We start from the raw sequence: 23,172 nt of genomic DNA on the forward strand, positions 1-23,172 counted from the left end.
CTTTAACATCAATATTTCGCAGATCTAGCAATTAAGATAGTATTTAGTTTATCTAAGTGATCCCTTAGAGACTAATCTTCCTGCATACTCAGGTTGAACAGACGTTGCTTCAAAAGCAACTTGTTGGTTAGAGATTTCATCATGTATAAACTCTCTAACTTCAACCACAGACCAGCAGCAGTATCCTGCTCCGCAACTTTAATAATTATATCATCAGAAAGACACAACATATTAAAAAAAGGAAACACGAGTATATTAATTACATATAATTTTTTTTATAATTTATACTTTGAAGAAATATTTTTTTTATGTGACGTTATTAGGACAATCGGGATCAATAAGTAAGGGTGAAAGAAAAAGTTTATGTGGTCAGAGCTCAAGCAACGCTCAACATAGTTATATGCATCATCTCAGCTCTCCTCAAACTTCACTAAGTTGTATTTCAAGTGGTAATACAGTCATGTAAATTTTTTTCTAATTTATAATTGGATTCATATTTGAATAAGAAAATGAATGTAAATAATCATTCATATTAAATAAACGTAAGGGACATTAAGTGATCATTTCGCAAAACAAACATTAATGAGACTTGCCAGACATAAAAGAAAGATCATTATGACTGAGAAACGAGCAAGAAGATCAAATCATTCAAAATGCATCAAGAAAATGAGAGTTTGTGCAATTCGCACGAAACTAATGAGAGTACTCTATCAAATGGTAATCACTTATGTTCAAATTACTTTATCTCTTATTGTAAGATAACAATGAAGTTTGTATGATTTTTTTACTATGATAACCCATATATGTTTTTCAATATTGACAAACGTAAGGGACATTAAGTGATCATTTCGCAAAACAAACATTAATGAGACTTGCCAGACATAAAAGAAAGATCATTATGACTGAGAAACGAGCAAGAAGATCAAATCATTCAAAATGCATCAAGAAAATGAGAGTTTGTGCAATTCGCACGAAACTAATGAGAGTACTCTATCAAATGGTAATCACTTATGTTCAAATTACTTTATCTCTTATTGTAAGATAACAATGAAGTTTGTATGATTTTTTTACTATGATAACCCATATATGTTTTTCAATATTGACAAACATCGGATCACCGAGCACGTGTACAATGATGACCGATTGCATGAGGAACTACACAACCCCGGAGGAAAATGGTTAGAATTGTTGTATCCTTTAATATATTTATTTTCATATTTATATAATTTGAATATATTTGTGTAATTTTAATGTGCTTCTAAAATTTATCTCATATTAACAGGGAGCACATCAGTCATAGTGGAAAAGAATAACACAGTCCCGCTGACTGACATAAGTAACGGTGGAATTTAAAGAACATAATTCCTCTTTTTTTGTATAAAGTAAAAGATAAGATTATATAAATATTGGAGTAAGAATAAAGTTTTTACATCATTTATTTGTTAGATAAATATGTTGCCGCTAGAATTGCAAGGCAGAAGAGAAGATTAATAATGTCAAAAAAGGCTATTGGAGGAAGTAAGTTTTAAAACATATGCTTAATATATATTGCAACAACATGTAGTATATAGATTGTAATATATTTTCTTTAAAAAATGCATCTATTTTCATACATTAAATGTTAATACCACAAAATATAAGTAATTCTATTACAGGCACCTCGAATACTCCAGGTGAGTCGGTAAACTTCTGCCACATGAGTGCGAAGTACAACTCCAAAAAACTTGTTATTCGAAGTACTATAGTACTAACATCAGTTGCACGGAACATTGATATTGGTATTCTCTAATTGCTGGATAAAATTTAGTAATAATATTTTAATATAAAAAATATTTAATATAAGCAAAATTTTAGTGTAATTAATTACATCCTCATATGTGTTATGATAGGCCAAGTTAGTTATATACAGTCTGCGACTAATTGCAATGGCATGAATGCACAAGATCCACAACATGATCATGATGAAGAGAGTGTCGAAGAATATGATGTTAATACTTTCATTGGTATGTTTTTCGACTAAAAGTTTTTGCTTTTCATAAGCAAGATTTTAGGGTGTGTATATGATAGTTGTTAATATCCAAAGGTTGAAATTCTACTTTTAAATTTTTTTTGTATATACTCATTAGTAATGTAATATGAGATATAAAAAAGGGACGAATAAACATAAATAATTCTTTCAAATTTTGAAGGGTATTGGGATATTGGTGATCCCACCTCAGAATGTGAGTTTTGTGGAGCATAGATGTGGTTCGATGAATGATCAAATAAACAAAACAAGCAAGCCCAAATTCTCATTGTGTTGTATGTAAGGGAAGGTCCAACTCCCACTCCTACAAAGGCCGCCATCATTCTTGGCAAATTTATTGGAGAAGAAACAAATCACTTCTTTGAGAATATTCGTGCATACAACATGATGTTTTCGTTCACATCAATGGGAGGTAAACTACAAACATCAATCAACCAGGGACGCGGACCTTATAATTACAAAATAGGTGGACAAAATCATCATTTGATTGGGAGTTTATTACCCAACGAAGGACAATGTCCAAAATTTTCTCATCTATACATCTATGACACCGAGTATGAAATTGTCAATAGAAAAAAGGCTGCTTGGTAATAAGCATATTTGTTTTTTTGTTTTATTTGCATTCGGATGAATTACAAATCTATTATGCATCTAAACTAAATTTTTTCTCAAAACATATATTATGTGTAGTGCTACAAACCCGAATAAATTTGAAGACCAAGTTATATCAGAGATTCAAAGTATGGTGGATGAATATAATGTTCTTGCAAAAAATTTTAGGATGGCAAACGATCGCTTTTGTTCAAGTACATGCAGAAATGTCCGGTTGAAACTTATTGGACGAAGGGATTCCGATGGAAGGACTTACAACCTCCCAACAGCTTCTGAAGTTGTTGCACTTATTGTTGGAGATGTTGATACTGGTGATAAAAGGGATATAGTTGTGGAAACACAAAATGGTAATTAAAACAAAATTTTGAGCTTCATCCATCCTACCTTCCAATGCAGTACCCTTTGTTATTTCCGTATGGTGAAGATAGTTACAAGGTAGATGTTATGCATAGAGATAAGTTTCCTTCGGATACTGCGTCTAAGAAAAGGGATAGGCTTACCATGAGAGAGTTCTTTGCTTATCGGATTCAAGATCGTCGCATTGAATTTTCAACAATTTTACTTTCTAGAAGGCTTTATCAACAATTTTTAGTTGATGGTTGCACAAAGATGGAAGCAGAAAGGTTGTCTTTCATTAGAAATAATCAACAAGCATTGAGAGCTGATAATGTCAAGAATTTGAAGAATGCGATTGACAGAGGAGACACTGATGGCATATCTACTGGTAATCGTGTAATTTTACCAGCCTCAGTCACCGGAGGTCATAGCTACATGAGAGAAAATTACCAAGATGCAATGGCAATTTGTAGGTGGTATGGCTATCCAGATTTATTTATAACATTTACATGCAATCCTAAATGGCCCGAGATCACAAGATTTGTGAAAAAGAAGGGTCTGAGGCCTGAAGATAGACCAGATATTGTTTGTTGTGTTTTTAAGATCAAACTTGACAAGCTGGTGAATGATTTGAAAGAGAGAAAGATTTTTGGAAGAGTAAGAGCTGGTAAGCATATATTATTTCATTAATATTTATGATGTTTCAAATTTAACATATCATTTCTATTGATAAAGTTATATGTGTTTGCTTTTTTAATATATGAGTTCAACCTATTGTTAAATTTTACATAATGTTTACAGTTGTGTATACCATCGAATTTCAAAAACGCGGTCTTCCTCATGCACATATACTCCTGTTCCTTCATCGTGATGATAAACTTCCTAACACAGAGGACATCGACAAGATAATATGTGCTGAGTTGCCAGACAAAGAAGAGAATCCAGAACTATACGAAATAGTGACTAAGTTGATGATACATGGTCCATGTGGTAATGCTAACACGGGTGCACCGTGTATGGTGGATAAAAAATGCTCCAAACATTTTCCAAAAAAGTTTAATGAGATGACAAAGATTGACGAAGAAGGGTACCCATTTATAGAAGAAGAGATACTGGAGCAAAGGTTGATAAAAATGGTGTTCATCTACATAATCGATTTGTGATTCCATACAACCCATATTTGCTTCTTAAGTATCGTGCACACATTAATGTAGAATGGTGCAACCAGTCAAGATCAATCAAGTATTTGTTCAAATATATCAACAAGGGGTATGGCAGGGTTACTGCAGCAGCTTATCACAATCAACAAAATCCCGACGATCCTGAAAAAATTGATGAGATCAAGATGTATTATGATTGTCAGTATATTTCTCCTTGCGAGGTTGTTTGGAGGATTTTTGGGTTTAACATTCATTATAGAACACCTCCTGTTGAAAGATTAAGTTTTCATCTACCCGATGAACAAATGGTTATGTTTTCTGATGACTCGCATGTTGAATCCGTCCTTGAAAGGCCAAATATTGAGAGGACAAAATTCTTATCCTGGATGGAATGCAATAAGACATATGATGAGCTAGAGAATTAAGCTATATGGAATTCCCAACCAAATTCGTGTGGAAAAAAGATAAAAGAGAGTGAATGCCACGTAGAAGAGGTTTTGCAATTGGTAGGATGTATCATGTTATACGTGGCGCTGGTGAATAGTATTATTTGAGAACCTTGCTGAATTTCGTAAAAGGTGTTGCATGTTATGAGGATATAAGGACAGTTGATGGTGTTCTTTATGATTCTTTTGAAGAAGCTTGCTATGCAAGAGGGTTATTAGATGATGACAATGTTATTTCACTAGGAACACTACAAGAGGGGGGGTGAATTGTAGTGTGGAACTTATTGCCCAAATAATGCGGAATTTAAAACATAAGCAATAAGGAACTGAAATTGCAAGAGAGATTTTCACGTGGAAACTTCTTGTCTCAATACAAGAAGAAAAACCACGACCTACTCAGGATTCAAACTCTTCGCTATAATAGGAAATCTCCTATTATTCAACCTATTACAGACTCAAGTTCCACTCGAAACTCCAACTCTCTCACAATCTCCACTCTATACTCTAGACTTAACTCTAAGTCTTTCAAGAGTTCCACAACTCTTTACAAAAGGTTTACTCAAACCTTCACCCCTAGATAGACTTCACCTACTAAGTCTACGCATACACAACAAGAACTTACTCAAGTTCCTAACTCGAACTTACTCAAGTTCCTAACCCGAACTTGATACAAGAATTCACTCAAACCCTTTACCAAGTTCCCATTACAAGAGTTCACTCAAACCCTTCAACCCCAAACTCAAATAGAGACGCTTGATAATTTGGTTTAACTCTAGTATATAGAAACTGAATAACTGTATAGGAACATGGCGCTCGTAGGAACTTAGCTTGAAACTCAAAGGAACTGACTCAAACAAGGAATAGAAAATATAATTCTTTTGTAACGCTATTCCTTAAGCCAAACTTATGGAATGACATAAGTCTAACACTATGGAAAGACACTAGTCAGACACTATGGAATGACACCAGTCAGACAATTTGAAACTCAATTGAACTTGTATATTTATAGCAGTCTTTTAGAATGAACGTGGGATGAATCATGTGTTAGTGGTTAAACCATTATCCCATGATGTTCCTTCCCTTAAGGAACACTATCCTTAACACATCCCATGATCTCCATGATCACTGTTAAACGTGGGAGAGAATTAAGTTACTGCTTCCTAAATTTTAGCAACCACTTTGAGCATTAATTTGAAAATCTGATTTAATTAAAAACATATTAATTATTAAATATGAAATTAAATCATTTTAATAAAAATATTATCTTCAAATTTCTTCCGTAAAAACCGAATAATATTTTTATTATCTTTTGAAAAATAAAATCAGATTTTTCCTTAAAAAGATTTTCCATAAAATCAGATTTTTCCTTAAATAAATCAGTTACCTAGAATCTAGGCGTAATTTACTCAACTGACATAAATGAACCGTTGTAATGCTTCATCCTAAGTCTAGTTCCTTTAACTCATAAGTGTAATAGACTACCACGTCTGTTCCTTTAGAGAGGAACAGACAGACGATTTCTTTAACAACACTCATCATACGTATTATAAATCTAGGCTTTTTTATTTTTCAAAAACTGAAAAGATAAAATTAAATTAATTAAAATCAGATTCCTAAAGAAACCGATTTTATTAAAAACTTATCTTTTATTTTAAAACTAAAACTTATCTTTTATTTTAAAACTAAAACTTATCCTAAAACAACTAATGCATATTATTTATAAATAATTAACCAAGTAGAGATTTATTAAGAAATAAACTCTAAATAAATTCTTATAGATAAGATAATAATATGCATCAGATTTATTGACTCTTAAATACTTTTGACTCTAAGTTCCACGAGTTCCTTTATCCTTACGAGTTCCTTTAGACCTTGTTCCTTTACCTTTTACGTTTCCACATACTTACATGAATCCTAGAAAATAAACTCATATTTTCTGCCTTCATGCTCCATGCTGCTCCAACTCAAGAACCGCATGTTGATGCTCCACCTTTGGAACTTCAGTGTGCTAGTTCCTTTAAGAAACTTCGCACTCATAGTTCCTGCTCATGAACTTCTTATTTCAACTCTGAAACGTTATATTGCTGCTCCCACTCAGGAACTGCTCCAGAACTTCATATTCAATGTCCCTCATAGGATGTACCTAGGAACCGCTCTATTTGTGTTCCTTCTATGAACTCTTTTAGGAACTTCACTTGTTGGAATACCTTCATGATGTGATATATTCAACCTTTGATGACTTGTTTCATGTTAATGTAATATGCACATCTCAAACACATGTTAGTTAGATAATCATCATTTGTTTACAATCATCAAAATACTACATGACTCAACAGACAAGGAGTATGTTGATGTGATAACTGAAGCAAGTTTTAGAGAGTCGGGTTGGTATCTTAGAAACTTATTCTGCATGCTACTATTATCTAGTAGTTTATCAAAACCAGAAGATGTTTGGCATAAGACTTGGCATCTACTATCAGATGACATCCTCCACAGACAACGAACCATTATGCAAAATCAAGGTATTTTCATCTATAACACGCTTTATCTATATTTAGTCTGAAATGTATACCACTAACGTCTATCATGACTAATCAAGACCTTTGTATAAATAATATTTGAGGAAACTTTATGGACTTGGATCATGTGTTGTAGATCTTAATCTAACTGACGAGCAACTACAAATGTATGCTTTGGCTGATGTTGAAGCAAGACTGTAGAGTAATGGGAGCACCCTTCATAAATTCAGTGTTATGCCTTTCCCTGATGAGTTAATCACACCCGAGGGTCAAAACAAGCTCATATTCGACGAACTGTCTTGTGACAAAGAAGCTTTGAGAAAAGAGCATGAAGAACTTTCATCGTGCTTAACTTGCGAGCAAAGGAGTGTATATGATGAAATAATGATCGCTGTTTCACGAGGACGTGGTGGTGTATTCTTTGTTTATGGTTATGGAGATATGGGGAAAACTTATGTTTGGAAAACTCTTTGTGCTGCCATAAGGAGTAAAGGAGAAATCGTTTTGCCAGTGGCCTCGAGTGGTATTGCCTCACTCCTTCTTCCAAGAGGAAGAACTGCTCATTCAAGATTTGGAATACCGTTAAATGTTAGTGAAAACTCAACATGTGTTGGCATCAAACCCGGTTCAGACTTGGTTGCGCTACTCATGAAAACAAAGCTAATTATTTGGGATGAAGCGCCAATGATGCACAAGTATTGCTTCGAAGCACTTGATAGAAGTTTGAAAGACATCATGCAGTCTATGGATCCTTCTAATAAGTACAAACCATTTGGTGGTTTGGTTGTCGTCTTCGGTGGTGATTTTAGGCATATATTACCTGTAATCCATAAAGAAAGTAGACAAGATATCAACCTTAAGTTCTTCTTATCTATGGAATTCATGTAAGGTGTTGAAATTGACGAGAAATATGCGTCTACAAAATGGATCTTCTGAAACAAGTTTGAAGGAGGTGAAAGAATTTTCAGAATGGATACTTAGTGTTGGAGATGGAAATGCAGGAGGTCCAAATGAAGGCGAGGCCGAAATTAAGGTGTCAAATGATATACTCATAGAAGGGAAATCTGATCCTATAGCGACAATTGTGGAAAGCACATATCCTCTCCTAAAGGATCACTTGTGGGAGCCAAAATATTTTCAAGAAATGGCTATTTTAGCCCCAACATATGAGATAGTTGAGATGGTGAATGATTACGTACTATCCCATTTACCGGGAGAGGAGAAATTGTATCTCAGCTCAGATGCGATAAGCAATGTTGAAGGCAATTTAGTAGCGAGTGAAATTTACTCAACTAAATTTCTAAATATCATTAGATGTTCAGGCCTACCTAATCACCATTTAAGATTAAAGGTAGGTGCACCTGTTATGCTGTTACGAAATATAGACCAAACATCTGGGTTGTGCAACGGTACGAGGCTGGTGATTAAGCATCTTGGGAATCGTGTTATTGAAGCTGTAGTCATTTCTGGAAGTAACGTGGGGGATAAGGTATTTATTCCTCGCATGACTTTGACTCCATCCGATGCAACGAGATTTCCAATTAAGTTTCAAAGAAGGTAGTTCCCTTTGGTCTTTTGTTTTGCTATGACTACAAACAAAAGTCAGGGTCAATCACTATCGCAGGTAGGTTTGTATCTCCCTAGACCCGTTTTTAGTCATGGTCAGTTATATGTTGCCATTTATAGAGTAACAAACAAACAAGGCCTCAAGATCTTAATTTTTAACAAAGAACACGGAGGATCAAATACCACGAGTAATGTTGTTTATAAGGAAGTGTTCCAGAACTTATACTTTAATTTGATTATTGATGTAAGCTACTCATTTTTAATTTTATTATATGTTTATTTTTTGTAAATCGTATTCTTTAGTAAACGTTTATTCTGCTTTACAATATTATAGACTACTTATTACATAGTAGCCAATCATTCTTTTCTTATATTATATATATTTAAAGATTCAATTCCGAAAAACCTATATGTTACTACATTGAACTTACAAGAACACTTTTCTCTCATGCAAATTTGTTGTCTTTAAATGTTCAATGGCAATAGTAAGTCGATTCACATACACTACTGAAAAGATTAAACTTTAAATCAAGAATCACATCTTCATGTAGAATACTTCTAAACCAAATAATAATTTATACACATGAGTATCTTATATTAATAAAACAAAATACTTCCTGTGCATTTTGCACGGGTCAAAAAACTAGTAATCAAATAAAATACTCTCTCGCCCAAGCGTACCACTTCACTTTTTTTTCTCACCTTGTTCCAATTTCTTTTTATGTCCAACAATTCAACCTCCAAATACCCCATTAGATGGTTCCAAATGCCTCTTGAGGAACGTTTTTTTAAGGTTAAGATAATTCCTTTGTAAAGAAAGGGAAAAATTGAAAATCATTTTTGCAAGAGGTGAAAATTGAATCTCTATCACAAAAGTGGAAGGAAGGCCTTATAGTCACTTGACCAACCTTGATACTCAAAATAACCTCTTGAGGAACATATTACATACTCCAACTATACTCATTTTTTCTTTGGTTTCTTCCCAAATTATACATACTAACACCAAAAATAAAATTGTCTGAACTTCATAAAAAAACAAAAAGAAAAGGGTGAAGAACATTAATAGCCAAAAAGCAACCACTAATTAGTTCAATAATATACATACTTCCTCTATTTCATAATACTTAAAATATTTTGACTTTTACCATGCACATCTTTTGATCATGTTTTGTAAAATCTACATATAAGAAACATAATCATGTAAATCTCGTTAAATTCACCCCAACATCTAATTTTAAAACATCAAAATAAAATTATTTTTACTTGTAGGGAATCAGAAATTTAAATAATTAAAATTACACATCAATAAACTTACCCAGAAAAGTGTTTGAAGTAATATACAACAGAGGAAGTATATGAAATCAGTCGGCCATGAATCAAGACGACTCAAAACTACCATCCCAAGACAGGACTACAGTGTGGAAGAGTATCCACTGAAGAAAGCAGACATTTTTGTTCAATAGAAATCGAGAAACTAAAGTACAAAAGACAAATTCAACACTACAAAAGCACAATTGAGATGTATTTGAAATATCTCGCCCCCTCTTTTAGTCCCATCGAGCAGATTAAACACCTCAGATAGAGGAATAATACAAGGGGAAAGATTTGCTCCTTTCAGGAAAAATGAATTAAGACCAACAAAATACTTGAAAAGATGCATAAAAAAGTTAAAGCCCAGGTGAGACTAGATAACCTCACAACCAATTTCTCTCTCAAAATATACGCCATCTTTCCCTTACGTTTGAGCACTAAGTATCTGTTACAAGAGACAAGTAAGATAACCTAAAAATTAAGACGCAACTAGGTCTGGTGTTTCAGCTTCAACGGACAATAAGGCAGTGTGTACTTTCCCCACCCAATTATCCAGCCGGTCACGCAAGGACTTGATTTGTGGAATCCCCAAAACTCTTGGTTGCACCCAGGACACATGAACTGTACCCTCAACTTGGTCGATGATTCCCTCAATAAGATGGACCTGTATACAAAATAGATTTCAAGAGTTCATGACGAAAAAACATGACTATGTATTTACGCAAATAATAGAGGATGACCTTTCAAGTTTCAACACAGATGACAAGATATCGCAGAAGATATAGGCCAACAAGTAGCCAAATTTATAAAGCAGATTAGCCCTTTCCTTTGAACCTTGAACAGTAGAGAAGAATACAAAGAACTCTTCCCATATATTCCAAGAAAACCAGAACCCCAATCCCCATCCAATAGCAATAACTTGCCATTGACACAAGTTCCCTATAATTCTAGTTCCTCTTGAGTGAAGGGTCTTCTAATATTTCCTTTTTCCTTACCATTTTTTTTAAAAAAATTCCCTATTATCTTTACAAAATCATAGGAATTCCAGAAAGTTGCTGAAATGCATGAATCTAAATCACTTCAGGAAATGTACCCTGAACTTGTAGTTATCCTAAAGCTACTCCACTGTATTCTGCAAAGGACATGAATCTCAAGCTTTCCCAAGGTCTCCAGAAACAAGCATACCAAAAAACATTGTAAATTGAGATATACCCCCTGTTTTTTTATTGTACACTTCCCTTTTTTGGCTGTTTTTTATTTAATTGTTACACTCACTTTTTCCTTGTATGATAATCTATTATATCAAGTTTTTACACTTTTCTACTTCATACACCCCATCACCCATCTTATTATTCCACCTAAAACCTTCCCACCTACCCTGTTTTTCTCTCTCCCACATTTGCCAAAACCAAATATTCTTTTTTTGTATTTCTTCCTTGTCTTTCGCACAATTTTCTTGGTTCTCCTCCAAAGTGAACTATAGCAAATAAACAAAAAAAACGGAGGGAGTAGATCCAAAGAAGATGCTTTCCTGGATTCTTCGCGATATCTTCCTTTACAGAAAAAGGTACTTGCACAAAGTAAAATTAGATGCACAATACGTTCTGATGAAGACAATTTCTTTTCAAGAACTATGGTGGACCAATTCATCCAATAATGGTCAATTACTTCTTAGCTTGCAAGCTATAAAGAAGAGTTCAAATCACAAGCACACAGAAATAACAGAAAAGCATCTATAAGGTCTGTCAAATCTGATGCACAGAAGAATAATTTAAAGGCTAAAACAATTGATACTAAAGATATTTCATGTAGGAAACATTATTAGACAACTTACAGAGAGACTCTTCATAAGAAGATACTCAACATCTTCAGTAGATAGTTTGGTCCGCTCTGCAATGACATTCAATGGAATTGTTCGGTCTTCTGCAGGTCGGCTGCAATATGAAAACATATCTATCAGGCTATCATACTCAAACTGTAAAACTTTGATAGAGAGCTTTTTAAAACTAAACATAGTCAAACTGTAATAGAATACTACAGCATACCTGAAGATAATTTCCATCAAGCACAAAATATTTATCTTCTCCAACAACTTTCTTTCATTGGCGACCAATGCTGGTTGTGCATTCAGAGCATCCTTGTGAACATGGCACAGTTCTTGATATCGAACCAAGTCACCAGTGTTAAATGCTTGCAGGATATAGTAAAGCCACTCAACTTTTGTTCCAAGAAGAGAGTTCAACTGAGGGGAAATAATATTTATCAGATCATAAAAGACATAAGAAGCAATAAGCTGCTTGAGTAACCGATGTAATGTGCAAGTATGAGTTACAAAGAGAATATATAAATAAAAAAATATTATTGATGGATTCATCCCATTGATGACTGAACTTTGCAAAGAAGATAGCATGGAAGAATGAATAGGTTAGCTGCAAGATAATATAGAGTAACAGAACACCAGGTTGTCTCAGACAAAAGAATAGATTATCTGCAAGATAGATATTCATAACAGATGCCTAGCAAGATCAACAACGAACAAACAATGGTGCCTATGCATAAGACAAGGAAGTGTTCAGCTGAAGTGAAGGCAAACTGTTCTCAACTTGCAACGTGACAATAATGGAGCTAATTCATCACTTCCAACTTGTAATGGACTAGATGTTATTTAATAGTCAATTTTGCATGTTGGGTGGTAAGGTTTGTTTAGGCATTCTTCAGCTCCAAACCAACTTGTCTTAACTGTTTTAGGATTACTAAGATTAGATTACTAAGATTAGTCAGGATAAGTTAATTTTGAACCTACAAGGAGTATCAGTAGTTGCAGCATGGCTTTGTTATTAAGATTAGGGTTGTATGCTTGTAGCAAAAAAAATTTTACAAAAAACTTAAAAGCTGATATTTTCAGCACTTAATGTATGATTTTCGAATTTCTTAGCGAGGACCAAATCAAGAGAGGATTCTCAGTGAGCCTTGAGCTTCAAACATCATTCCTAATAATTCTTGTTCAAACCATAATTTTCCCAAATTTACTCGAACAGGACCCAGGAATACTAGTGTCAAACACGAGTACAAGCCCAATCACCCATACCCCTATTGGAGTCACATAGGTTTTCAAGTTCTTGACAGTTTTTCCTTCCAAGATACCTTCTTTATATATTTCTATCAAAACCGCACCAATTTTCCATGTAGGGTTCGGTTCCACTACCATATACTCCCTCTGTTTAGAAACACTTGCACAATTTGCATAGTATTTACTATTCACCATTACACTTTGATTGTCTTTAGTGATATATATTTTAGGAAAAATATAGTCATATGCGATCTTTAGATTCGTTTCAATGTATTTTTTTTAATACCAACTTTTTGTAATATTAACTTATTGATAGTTATAGATATTAATGTGTTAAACCATACATCGACAAGCATGAAAACATGAAATGGTGCAACTATTTCTAAACAGAGGAAGTACATCACATCACACTCAATGACTTGAACTAATGCACAGTTCTGTGTACAGTTCCATGACATGGTATTAAATCTCAGCTGCATCTCTGCATCACGACAACATTGTCAAGGATTTTGAGCTGAGTGCAATATAAGGCCACAAAACACCACTATTACAGCAGAAGTTGTTCCACGATCACAACTGCATCTGAGATTTAAAACCGTATTCCATGCCATATTGCCATCAGATACTATACTCGACTGCCTTGTCCTTTTTATGTTTGTTGTCATCCCTTATTCGGCTAGACGGTTTCATTACCCAAAAGCACAAAATAAGAAACTTAAAGTACGAAAAAGTCCACATCAAAAAACAGGGAGGGGGGAGGGACGAAGATAATAAACACCACAATGCCACACATCCAAAACCCTCTTCTTCATGTGATACTCTAAGAACCAAATAGTTAGGCGCTTGGGGGGAGGGGGGGGGGATAAACGTACTTCAGGGTCCTCGACACATGTAATTGGCTTGTAGTAAAAGCTGATGGAACAGACTACAGCACTTCAACTATATCGAGCACATAATGGATAATCATTATTTCCAAAAAGGAAAAAATAAAAATAAACTACTAAAATTGATGTATTTTCCTACTTCGGAAACCATATATGCCTCCCTTTATTCTAAAGACTATTCAAAATATGAAACTGTTAATTAAACCAGCTTTCCATACATGGACTTAGTATGGAAAAGACATACCAATTGCCATCGGTTCCCACAGTTTCAAAAACGAAAGATCTATTGTGGCCAAGCTTTTATTCACTGACACTAATATATATCATGGGCATGGCAAACAATGAAGAGAGACTCGCATGCATAAAGAAAAGGATGGTAACTCCTTTATTTTGGAAACAGAACATCATTTACTCAATCTTCCTCATCTTTAATACAATTGTCATCACAGCATCACTTTAAATTTCCCCATTTCATCTGTTCTTTTCTGAAAGCTATCTTTGAAAAACGCTGTTAGAGAGGGTCATATTTATAACAGGATAACACAGATAATCTTTTCAAAACAAAAGACATGATGCATTAAACTCACAATTCTCATTCCAAAAGTAACAAGTAATCGAAGACAAGAGTCCAAGTACAAATATGTTAATAGTAAATAAGACCACCAAACAATAGCAAATAAGAACTTGCATATATGAATATGTCTCAAAACAATCTTCTTAGAGCCATCAAGATAATAGCCAAGTGAAACATGCATCTTAGAAAAGTTCAGGTAAAGGAGACTTACAATTGGATGTGCAAGTAGCTCCCCAAAGTTGTAGATATTCTCTCCCAAAAGTGCAGATAATGAAAGATCAAAAGCCAGATCCTAAAACGTATTTAAGACCATAAGAGAACTACAGCAGAATATATAAGCAAAAACTGTCAAGACATACCAAAAGCACAAACATACGCAATAAACTAGAATAACAAAGAAAGAAAAAGTCTCTAGTATGTAAATTTCCGGTCAGTGCCTTTCTCTCAAAGGTATCAGTTTCATGTTTTCACCAACATCCTAGGCAAACACCAAGCATCGGCCAACAAATCAGACCATTTAGATTACTTTACGAACCTATTTCAGCAGTAAAAAAAAGTAAATAGACAATTGATGTAGGATCTACAATCACCCATTACGCAAACCTTCAACTTTGTCAAGTTCAATGTAGATCCCTATTGCACATTTCATCTAGTGGTTCCTGGCTAATGTTACTTAAAACCCTTCTATCACCTCTAGTAAACATATGGGATCCAACAGCATGGGGTATGTACAATTGAGTGATTAATATTTTATTCTGGATCCAAAAATGAAAATTTTCATCGGATTGTTGAATCAGCTTGTCTGACACTAGTACACCAGTTCAACATTCAACAATTTATCATATGTTTTCAATTGTCAATCAAACCTTAAGTGTTATGAATGACATGAACACAAGTTCAAAAAGAAGACCAAAAAAAAAAAATCAGGGGGAGCATTTAGTTTGTGATGCTTAAAAACACAACAAACAATATCATTTTGTCGAACTAGACTTAGTGTACAATGTGAGGTTGATTAGAGAAACTTCACCTTTGTAATAGCATCTAGAGTGTAGCAAGCAACCCAATCTTTTACTTGTAGAAATGTCCAATCCAACCAGCCCACTTTTATCCGCATAATTTGCTGTCTAATTCTCACCTATAGCTCTGAGGAACCATTCTTACATACTAGGACTTATAATTACTACATCACTACATGCCCCTAGGTTCAAACTCTATCATCCGCAAACAGGGGAAGGCCGTTATAGTGCTGCAACACTTGTGGCCCTAGACCTTGAGCCAAAGTTCATGGTTTGGACTAGTCAGAGATTTTTGACAGATCCAACAATAAATAAATCATACTTCAATTTGTGCAAATCACTTATCAAATTCTATTTGTCTAAACCTCAGTCTTGCAATATCATATTTGTCCAAGCCTCAAGAGATGCAAAACAAACAAAAGAAAATTTACCAGCTTAAATGATTCGGAAAGAGACTCCACAGATGTGTATGCAAGATAAAGGAGAGCATTCTTGTAAAACTCGGCAAACTCCTGACGTGCTTTATGATATTGAGATGAGACCCAATAGAAACTAGCATATACTGATGGATCAATATCAGTCATGCTGTCAAGTGTCGTTTTTCCATCATCCAAAAGGTTCTTGCATTCTTTCTGTTCCCCTTGCTCAAGCTTAAACAAAGCTATCTGCATCTTTATATAAAGGACAGGCTCCTCAATACGAGTTTCCTTAGTAGCACGAAGCTTTTCAATTACCCCCTCTAGATAACCAATAGCCGCTTCTTTCTCCGCATACTGTCGGGAAACTATGACAGCAAAATGAGCAAGCTTAAGGAGATTTATCTTCGTCTCAAAATCAGTGATGAAATTGTGATATAACTGTATCAGGGCATCACCAGCCTGCAATAAAAATATCAAAAGCTATTATATATATACATAAATATCTAATTATGTATTAATATAATATATAGATATGAATGAAGATCCGGAGAACGGATTCTATGAAGTTGTAATTGATATTCTCAATAAAGATCGAGAAAAGAGAATATATGATAGCTATTATTCTGCAGAGAGCTGTCCTTTTTAGCATTCAAAGCAAATTTGATAACTTCATTCAAGCACTGCTGTCAAATCACTCACGTTCCTTGTGAAATCTTTTGATCAGGTATAATCATATTTCTTTCACCGAAAAACTGAAAAAGGATGCAGCCCTCGAGGATTAAGTATCAATTTCCAAACAAATAAAGTAGATTTCAACTATCGATCCCCAAAATTCAGAACCCACATAAGATACCTATTAACTGGTAGATGACCAATGATGACCAATGAATATAGCAGATTACAAAGCTAATTGATTGACAGATCTAGGGTCTTTGAAAGTATTCCTATGTTACTCCGACACGGATACTGGTGTCGTATCCAAGTAAGGATCCAACACCCTACTCCAAAAATTTAGCCAATACTCCGACACGGTCAAGATAGACCAATTTTCTAGACACGTCTATCATAGAATGTGTCAGAAAAAACTTTCCAACACTTTATTTTGATTAAAAAAAATGATAATAATAAGTTAGTAAAAAAATGATAAAATTAAAAATAGTACTATTAGCTGTACAAAAAGTTAAGTATTATATTATATTCAGTGTTATATTTTAGAAGAAATCGAAAAGGTTAAGTTTTACAAAAAGTACAGCTCTTGGAATTCTTTCCAGAAGTCACATGACTCTTCTTAGCTGTACACCATAACACATTAACACCACACATTTAAAACATTATTAAATAATTTTATTTGACAGTTGTACAGATGTACCAAATAATTTGACAACTTAAAACATAGTAGTGGACGTAGTATTTGACAAAGCTGCGAAGAGTTTTCATCTCTCCACCGTTGCCGAAGAAGAAACTGAGGGTAATCCATGGCTGTGTGCCTATGTTTAATGGAGGAAATCACATCATTGGGTGCGGCTCAATCTCCCGAGCAAAAACCCCAACATAGTATGAAGAGATTTCATATAATTTGACATCAATTAGCATATCTAGGGTTTACATATAAACTCTAAATTTCAAAATTTGAATAGAAGTGCAATAAATTAGGTAATTGTTCCCCCTTTTCTCCCTTCGTTTCTTTCTCACTTTTGCTAAATGGGTGTCCGAAAGGAGAAGCTTTTTTGATACGCGTATCGACACCCATTTCCAGCCTTCCAGGTGTGTCGTGTGTCGTGTCGAGTCGACACGCGAGGTAGAAGAGAGTGTCAAAGTAACATAGAAGTATTCTATATCCTAAATATCCAACAGTTTATGTTTCTTCATCACAATTGACCATAACTATTAGCCCAAAAAAACATGTTCCAAGGTCCTACTTTCAACCTAATCTAAACCCAAGTTGAGGGTGTGTTAAATTGAGTGAATATGGATACACCATTTGTCAGAACAAAAGAAAGTATTATGAACTCATAGTCATGAACTACAAAGAGGACAAAGAAGAAAGAAATTTTAACTACCACCTCGAGATTCAAATATACTATAAACTTCAACCATATTTCATCGAATCGTGAAAACAAAACTATCGAGTTGCAATAGGTCTCTGAAACTAAATAGCTTGTAAACTCTATAGAATAAAAGCTGCATAGTCAAGGATCCATGATAAAATATTCCAACCTAACAAATTGTTATCTAAACAATCAAGGATCCACATCTAGTTTGATTGCTAGGAAGTAAACAATAATGCATGATCCCAAACTCATTAATTCAGCTGACACAAAAAGACCTTTAAAAATATGGAAAAGAACAAAGGTGTCCCTTTGTGAGCACATCTAGGGAAGACCTTATGAGACTAACTATCAAGAGCCTTATTGTTTTAAAAAATATAGATCCTAGGACGCTTGATGATCATATTCATTGTGAAAACTCGTGCTGAGATTAGTTCATCATAGAGGAAAATTTGCATTTAAGTATCCTAAACACGAGAAGCTAACAAACTTTCATCAAATCAAAGTTGACAGTTCCAATACTTCTTCTTAAAACAGTGAAAGAAAGAATTTTATTTACACAAATATTCCTTTGAAAGGGATTAACAAAGGCGGGTGAAAAATTATGTCGACTGGACACATTCCAAAAAGTAAACTAAACTCGTTCCTATAAAATAATGAATTATAGTTAGAACCAGTGTACAATCCTTAATTGAAAATAATCTTTCCTAAAATGGTAGCAATATCAAACTTAAAAGACTTCAAATTGGACGAAGACAACAAAGTAACTTCCCAAAAACTGACATGCCTAACACTTGGATCTATGGCAAATACAAGCAATACAACGAAGTTTGGATCTATATTTCTATCAGAAACCAACAATGTAAACAAGACTATATAGCCATCTAACAATACTAAGAAACTCACAAGTCAACTAGAGACAGACACACGAAGATAAGAGATAGTACCATCTTATTCAACTATTCAGGCTCAGGTACAACAAATACAGCATTGCGAAACTATTAGCAATACGACAGTTCAAATCACACAAAGAAATCAGACATGTAAAACCTTCTTACTTACAATGTGTAACCAAAGTCCACAGAACCACATCAAGTTCTGCTTTCACACAGTACTTGTTCCGCAAGATAAATCTTAATTCCATCAGTTTCCAATACATTCCTCAATCACCGTTACACCTCAAAAAACACACAAAACAAACCTGAAACCCTAATACCGCTCAAATCCTCCAAAGATCGATCCCTAAAAACCCTATCCTCGCTATAATTAACCCTATACATCACAAAAACCCTAAATTCCGCGAAATCCAACACAAATCAGTAAAACACGATACAATTGCGGCAAAAACAACATCGAATTCAAAAATGAAATCATCAAAAAAGAAAGATAAACTGAACGATGTAAAAAACGAAGTACGAACCTGAAATACTGCGAGAGCGACGAACTTCTCAAGCTCGAGAGTAAGCTGATGCCAGAGTTTCTTCTGGTACAGATCTGCTAGAGTATTGTACCATTCTGAGAGCTCTGGATGCGAGTTTCTCTGTGTTTCCAAGTACTGAAGTGCCGCCATCGCTGAACTTTCTCACTCTTCTGTGAAATTTCTTCAAGTGAGAGAGACGAAGCAAAATGAGCAGAAATTATAAGGGAACCACCGAACACAGAGGAGAACTCGTTGCGGAAGTGTACAGAGCCCAGGGGAGAGAGAGAGAGACGTAAGAAGATTTGAAGCCTAACCTAAAGCTTTGATCTTCTTTCTTTTCTTTTCTTTTTTTCTTTTTTTTCTTTTTTTCTTTTATTTGTATTTTACAAGTTTGGGTGAAAAAATCTTTTTCTTTCGTTTGTTTCGTATGCTCAAAGAAAAGAATCTCTAATGGGTTTGGGGCTTTGGGCTAGGAGATGGGTTGCTATTTGCTATGGCTTTATTTCTGTTGCGTTATAGAAGTAACTTATAAGAAGCTTACGTTGTGTATTTGTTAACTAAAGAAATTAATATTTCCTTATGGAATTTTTATTTTCAGTTTCTAGTTTTATTGAATAAATTAGTATTTTTTATAGGATTTTTCTAGTCTCTGTTGTGGAGATCTCCTTTTCCCCTATGGAAGTTGTGAGTATGGTTTTTTTTGTAGGTATGAGAAATTGTTCTCATTGGTTGAAGTTCGAGACTCAACATAAAGGTATTGGAATCTCGTACACGGTAAACATGGCTCGATCAAGAATATTCTTCCCAGACTATGTCAGAATGATAGACTTCCTCATCAATAACTGTTTGATTCAGCAAATACAATCAAGAGGGTTGTGTTGTATTGCTCGATCTGGTCCATTGTAGTTTTTTCGAAGACGAATTTGATTTTACCATGTTTGGTTGTATCTTGTTTTTCTTTAATATCTATTGTAGATGTCGTTTAGCCTTCAATTAATGAAATTTCTCAAAAAAAAAAAAACTACAGAAGTCTTAATTTAATGGTTAAAATTGAGGTATTGTGATCCAAATTAACTAAACACAGAACTTTAAGCTTTAAACCTTTCAACTTTTCATCAATCCTACCTCCTTATTCAAGATATGTTCAAGCCTGCTAGGTTGAAAATCCGAAAGGGCGGCCTAGGCAAAAGTTAGGGCACAAAAAAAATATAATAAAAAAGAGAAATCAGATCTTGAATTACGAATGGTCTGATTCCCCAAGGATATGTAGGAATCCTGATCTCGAGGTCTGACCGCTTCAATAAAATAAAATTAATCAAGTTCTAATGATTTGATGTTCTAGAGTTCCGGAGCATAATCTCTTTCTAAATTCCAACATAGGCTCGAGTCTGCACCCAGCCTCGTCAAAGCCTTTTCCCATCTACATTCATTTAAGTCACAAATTCAAACTTTCTATTTTTCAATCCAAACTCTACATTTCCCGAAAGGACTCTCCGACAACTCCATATATAGTCTTTGGCGATATCTGACTTTGTCTAAATCACTTCTGAAAGAAGACTCCTCAATGACAATTTTTAACGCTCAAGACAAATCAACTATAATATCAAATCAAGTACATACCAAATTCAAAACAAGCTCACCCAAACTGGGGGATTCCTATGTGTGGTAGTTCCTCCAATTCAAATCAAACTCTCGAAAAGTTGTAATTTGCGGACCTCGTTTACGCACCCCGGTCATTTCTTACAAATGATTTTTGAAAATCATTCTATCATTCTACACATCTTCTAACCTTGCAAATTCTTGACCTTGCATTGCAGCCTTGCAAAACCCTGACCTTGCATTACATTACATACATTCTAGTCTTGCATAACCCTGACCCTGCATGACGTGTCATCCCTTAGCTTTGCATAACCTTAATCCTTGCATAGCGTCTCATGCATCCTTAGAGAGTCTAAGTTTGCATCTTTGAATCATTATGTGTTTATCTGAGTTGTTTCCACCTATCTGCTAACATCTTCTTCTACAGGTAATCAGATTGCTTGTAGTTATTGTCCTGCATACTAACTTTGTTTTGCTGAGACCGACGTATATAGATCAGTTCGAAACTGCAGAGTGTATATAATCGTTCTCCACCCGACACCATATACTTTGACTTTCGATTTCCTAAACTTCGGTTAAAGTGGGGGCTTCTGTAGACACAGAATTGTGCCTCCCCGTTTAAGGATCTAATAATGAAACATACCGTGGTCTTAATTGGTCTAACCCAAGGGTAGAGTAGTCTAAAAAGTCATTCAAAATCATTTAGAAAAGTGTTAAAGTCCTATTTTAAAGATCAATTCATTATTCATGATAATTAAGTGTATTTTGAGCCGAATCCTTTGAAAAGCCCAATTAATTTTTTAACAATAATTAATTAATTTATTTTAATAAATAAATATTTTCAATAAAATATTTTTTTATAGTTGAAATCAGATTTTACCCCGTAAAATCAGATTTTCGGAATTAAAGGATAAAGAAAAATCTTTTGAAACGCGGTCTAAATAAGCTGGCAAAGACGTGTCAAAAGTCAGGCTGGTGTGCCTGGCGAAGCTTTCTTGACACGTGGCACCGTGCCACGCACTGTGCCATGTGTCTGGCGCATTGCTCTGCGTCGAGCGTGGTTCTCTGCATGAGACACGGATTTTCTTTCTTATCTTTTTCAAAATGCGTACCACGTGTACGCTTTATACTAGGCATCCCACGTCAGACGCAACTGGCGTGTGAGGCGCAATGCCGTTTTCCCTATATATAGGCATGATTTCCATACAGAAAAGAAAAACGGATTTTTTCACATAACACTCGACGAATACTTTACGAATACTTTTTTACAAACTACGAAACCTCCTTACAAAATTCACACCTTTCAAATACAATTACATTCAATCTACATACTTTCATACATTCAGATTTTTCAAGCTTCACGATTGCTCATCCAGAAGGCTGTCAATCTCGCAGACCTAAACCACGTTATAATCTTGAGGGTTCTTAAATAAATTCTCTATTTTATTGCTTCTTTCATGATGTAGATCTTTAATATAAAATCGTTCTAGCTACTGTATATTTTAAACCTTTTTCTTCTTTTTATTTATATTTATATATTATTGTATATTTTCCTAATTATTCTATGCATATTATGATAGTCCTACATTATTGCTTTCATCACCCACATGTTATATTTGTTAATCAAAGACCTAAAGAACTATTCTAATATTAATCAGATTAATCTGGACAACTTGCTAGGTTCCCTGTAATATTGATTGCATAATAACATATCACTAAAAAACATAGGCTTTTTATGTGTTTCTTGAACCAAACTAGACTAATTATTTTTAGAGTGCTTAAAACATTATCTAGTTATACTATTGCATAAATCGATATTTAGTAGAGGCCAGCAATGGACAACATAGTTCCTGACTGTGTTGTACCCTCACCCCCTAAAATCAATCTTTGGTTCACTTTGACCATCTATGGAGTCATGACGGGGAATTCTACATTGGATAATTTGTCCCTGCGATTATCCTATATACAATTAGGTTTATGATTCTTCCTAAAAGGAATTGTTGGCGACTTCTTCCAAAACGATTTTCAATAAAACATTTATAGTGGGGTAGTCGAATCAAATACGCGCTCACACCATGTAGGCGAAATAAAAACACGCCTACACCCCACATGCAGTAGAGTTTTTTGAAATGGACACGTCAAAGTTGAGTTGGTAATATATAGGAG

At 34.5% G+C, this 23,172-nt stretch overlaps 4 protein-coding genes across 4 annotated transcripts; 3 read left to right on the plus strand and 1 right to left on the minus strand.

Annotated features, from left to right (window-relative positions):
- The first annotated feature begins 2,708 nt into the window (after positions 1–2,708).
- On the plus strand, positions 2,709–4,559 carry LOC125497826 (uncharacterized). The gene is made up of 4 exons (XM_048645523.2): positions 2,709–2,985; positions 3,063–3,641; positions 3,776–4,097; positions 4,253–4,559. The coding sequence occupies exons 1-4, from the start codon at positions 2,709–2,711 to the stop codon at positions 4,557–4,559; spliced, it is 1,485 nt and encodes a 494-aa protein (XP_048501480.2).
- A 2,774-nt stretch (positions 4,560–7,333) lies between these two features.
- Positions 7,334–7,987, plus strand: LOC125497825 (uncharacterized). The gene has a single exon (XM_048645522.1). It carries the CDS (start codon positions 7,334–7,336, stop codon positions 7,985–7,987), a length of 654 nt encoding a protein of 217 aa, XP_048501479.1.
- A 22-nt stretch (positions 7,988–8,009) lies between these two features.
- On the plus strand, positions 8,010–8,660 carry LOC104893300 (uncharacterized). Its single transcript, XM_010679399.2, has one exon. The coding sequence runs from the start codon at positions 8,010–8,012 to the stop codon at positions 8,658–8,660; it is 651 nt and encodes a 216-aa protein (XP_010677701.2).
- A 1,439-nt stretch (positions 8,661–10,099) lies between these two features.
- Positions 10,100–19,828, minus strand: LOC104893098 (26S proteasome non-ATPase regulatory subunit 13 homolog B). The gene is made up of 6 exons (XM_010679174.4): positions 19,408–19,828; positions 15,952–16,398; positions 14,716–14,796; positions 12,022–12,218; positions 11,811–11,910; positions 10,100–10,640 (listed from the first exon to the last, which is right to left on the minus strand). The coding sequence occupies exons 1-6, from the start codon at positions 19,555–19,557 to the stop codon at positions 10,455–10,457; spliced, it is 1,161 nt and encodes a 386-aa protein (XP_010677476.1). The 5' UTR covers positions 19,558–19,828; the 3' UTR covers positions 10,100–10,454.
- Positions 19,829–23,172: the final 3,344 nt, after the last annotated feature.

The sequence above is a fragment of the Beta vulgaris genome, chromosome 5 (assembly GCF_026745355.1).
Source record: "Beta vulgaris subsp. vulgaris cultivar EL10 chromosome 5, EL10.2, whole genome shotgun sequence".
Classification (NCBI taxonomy): Eukaryota; Viridiplantae; Streptophyta; class Magnoliopsida; order Caryophyllales; family Amaranthaceae; genus Beta; species Beta vulgaris.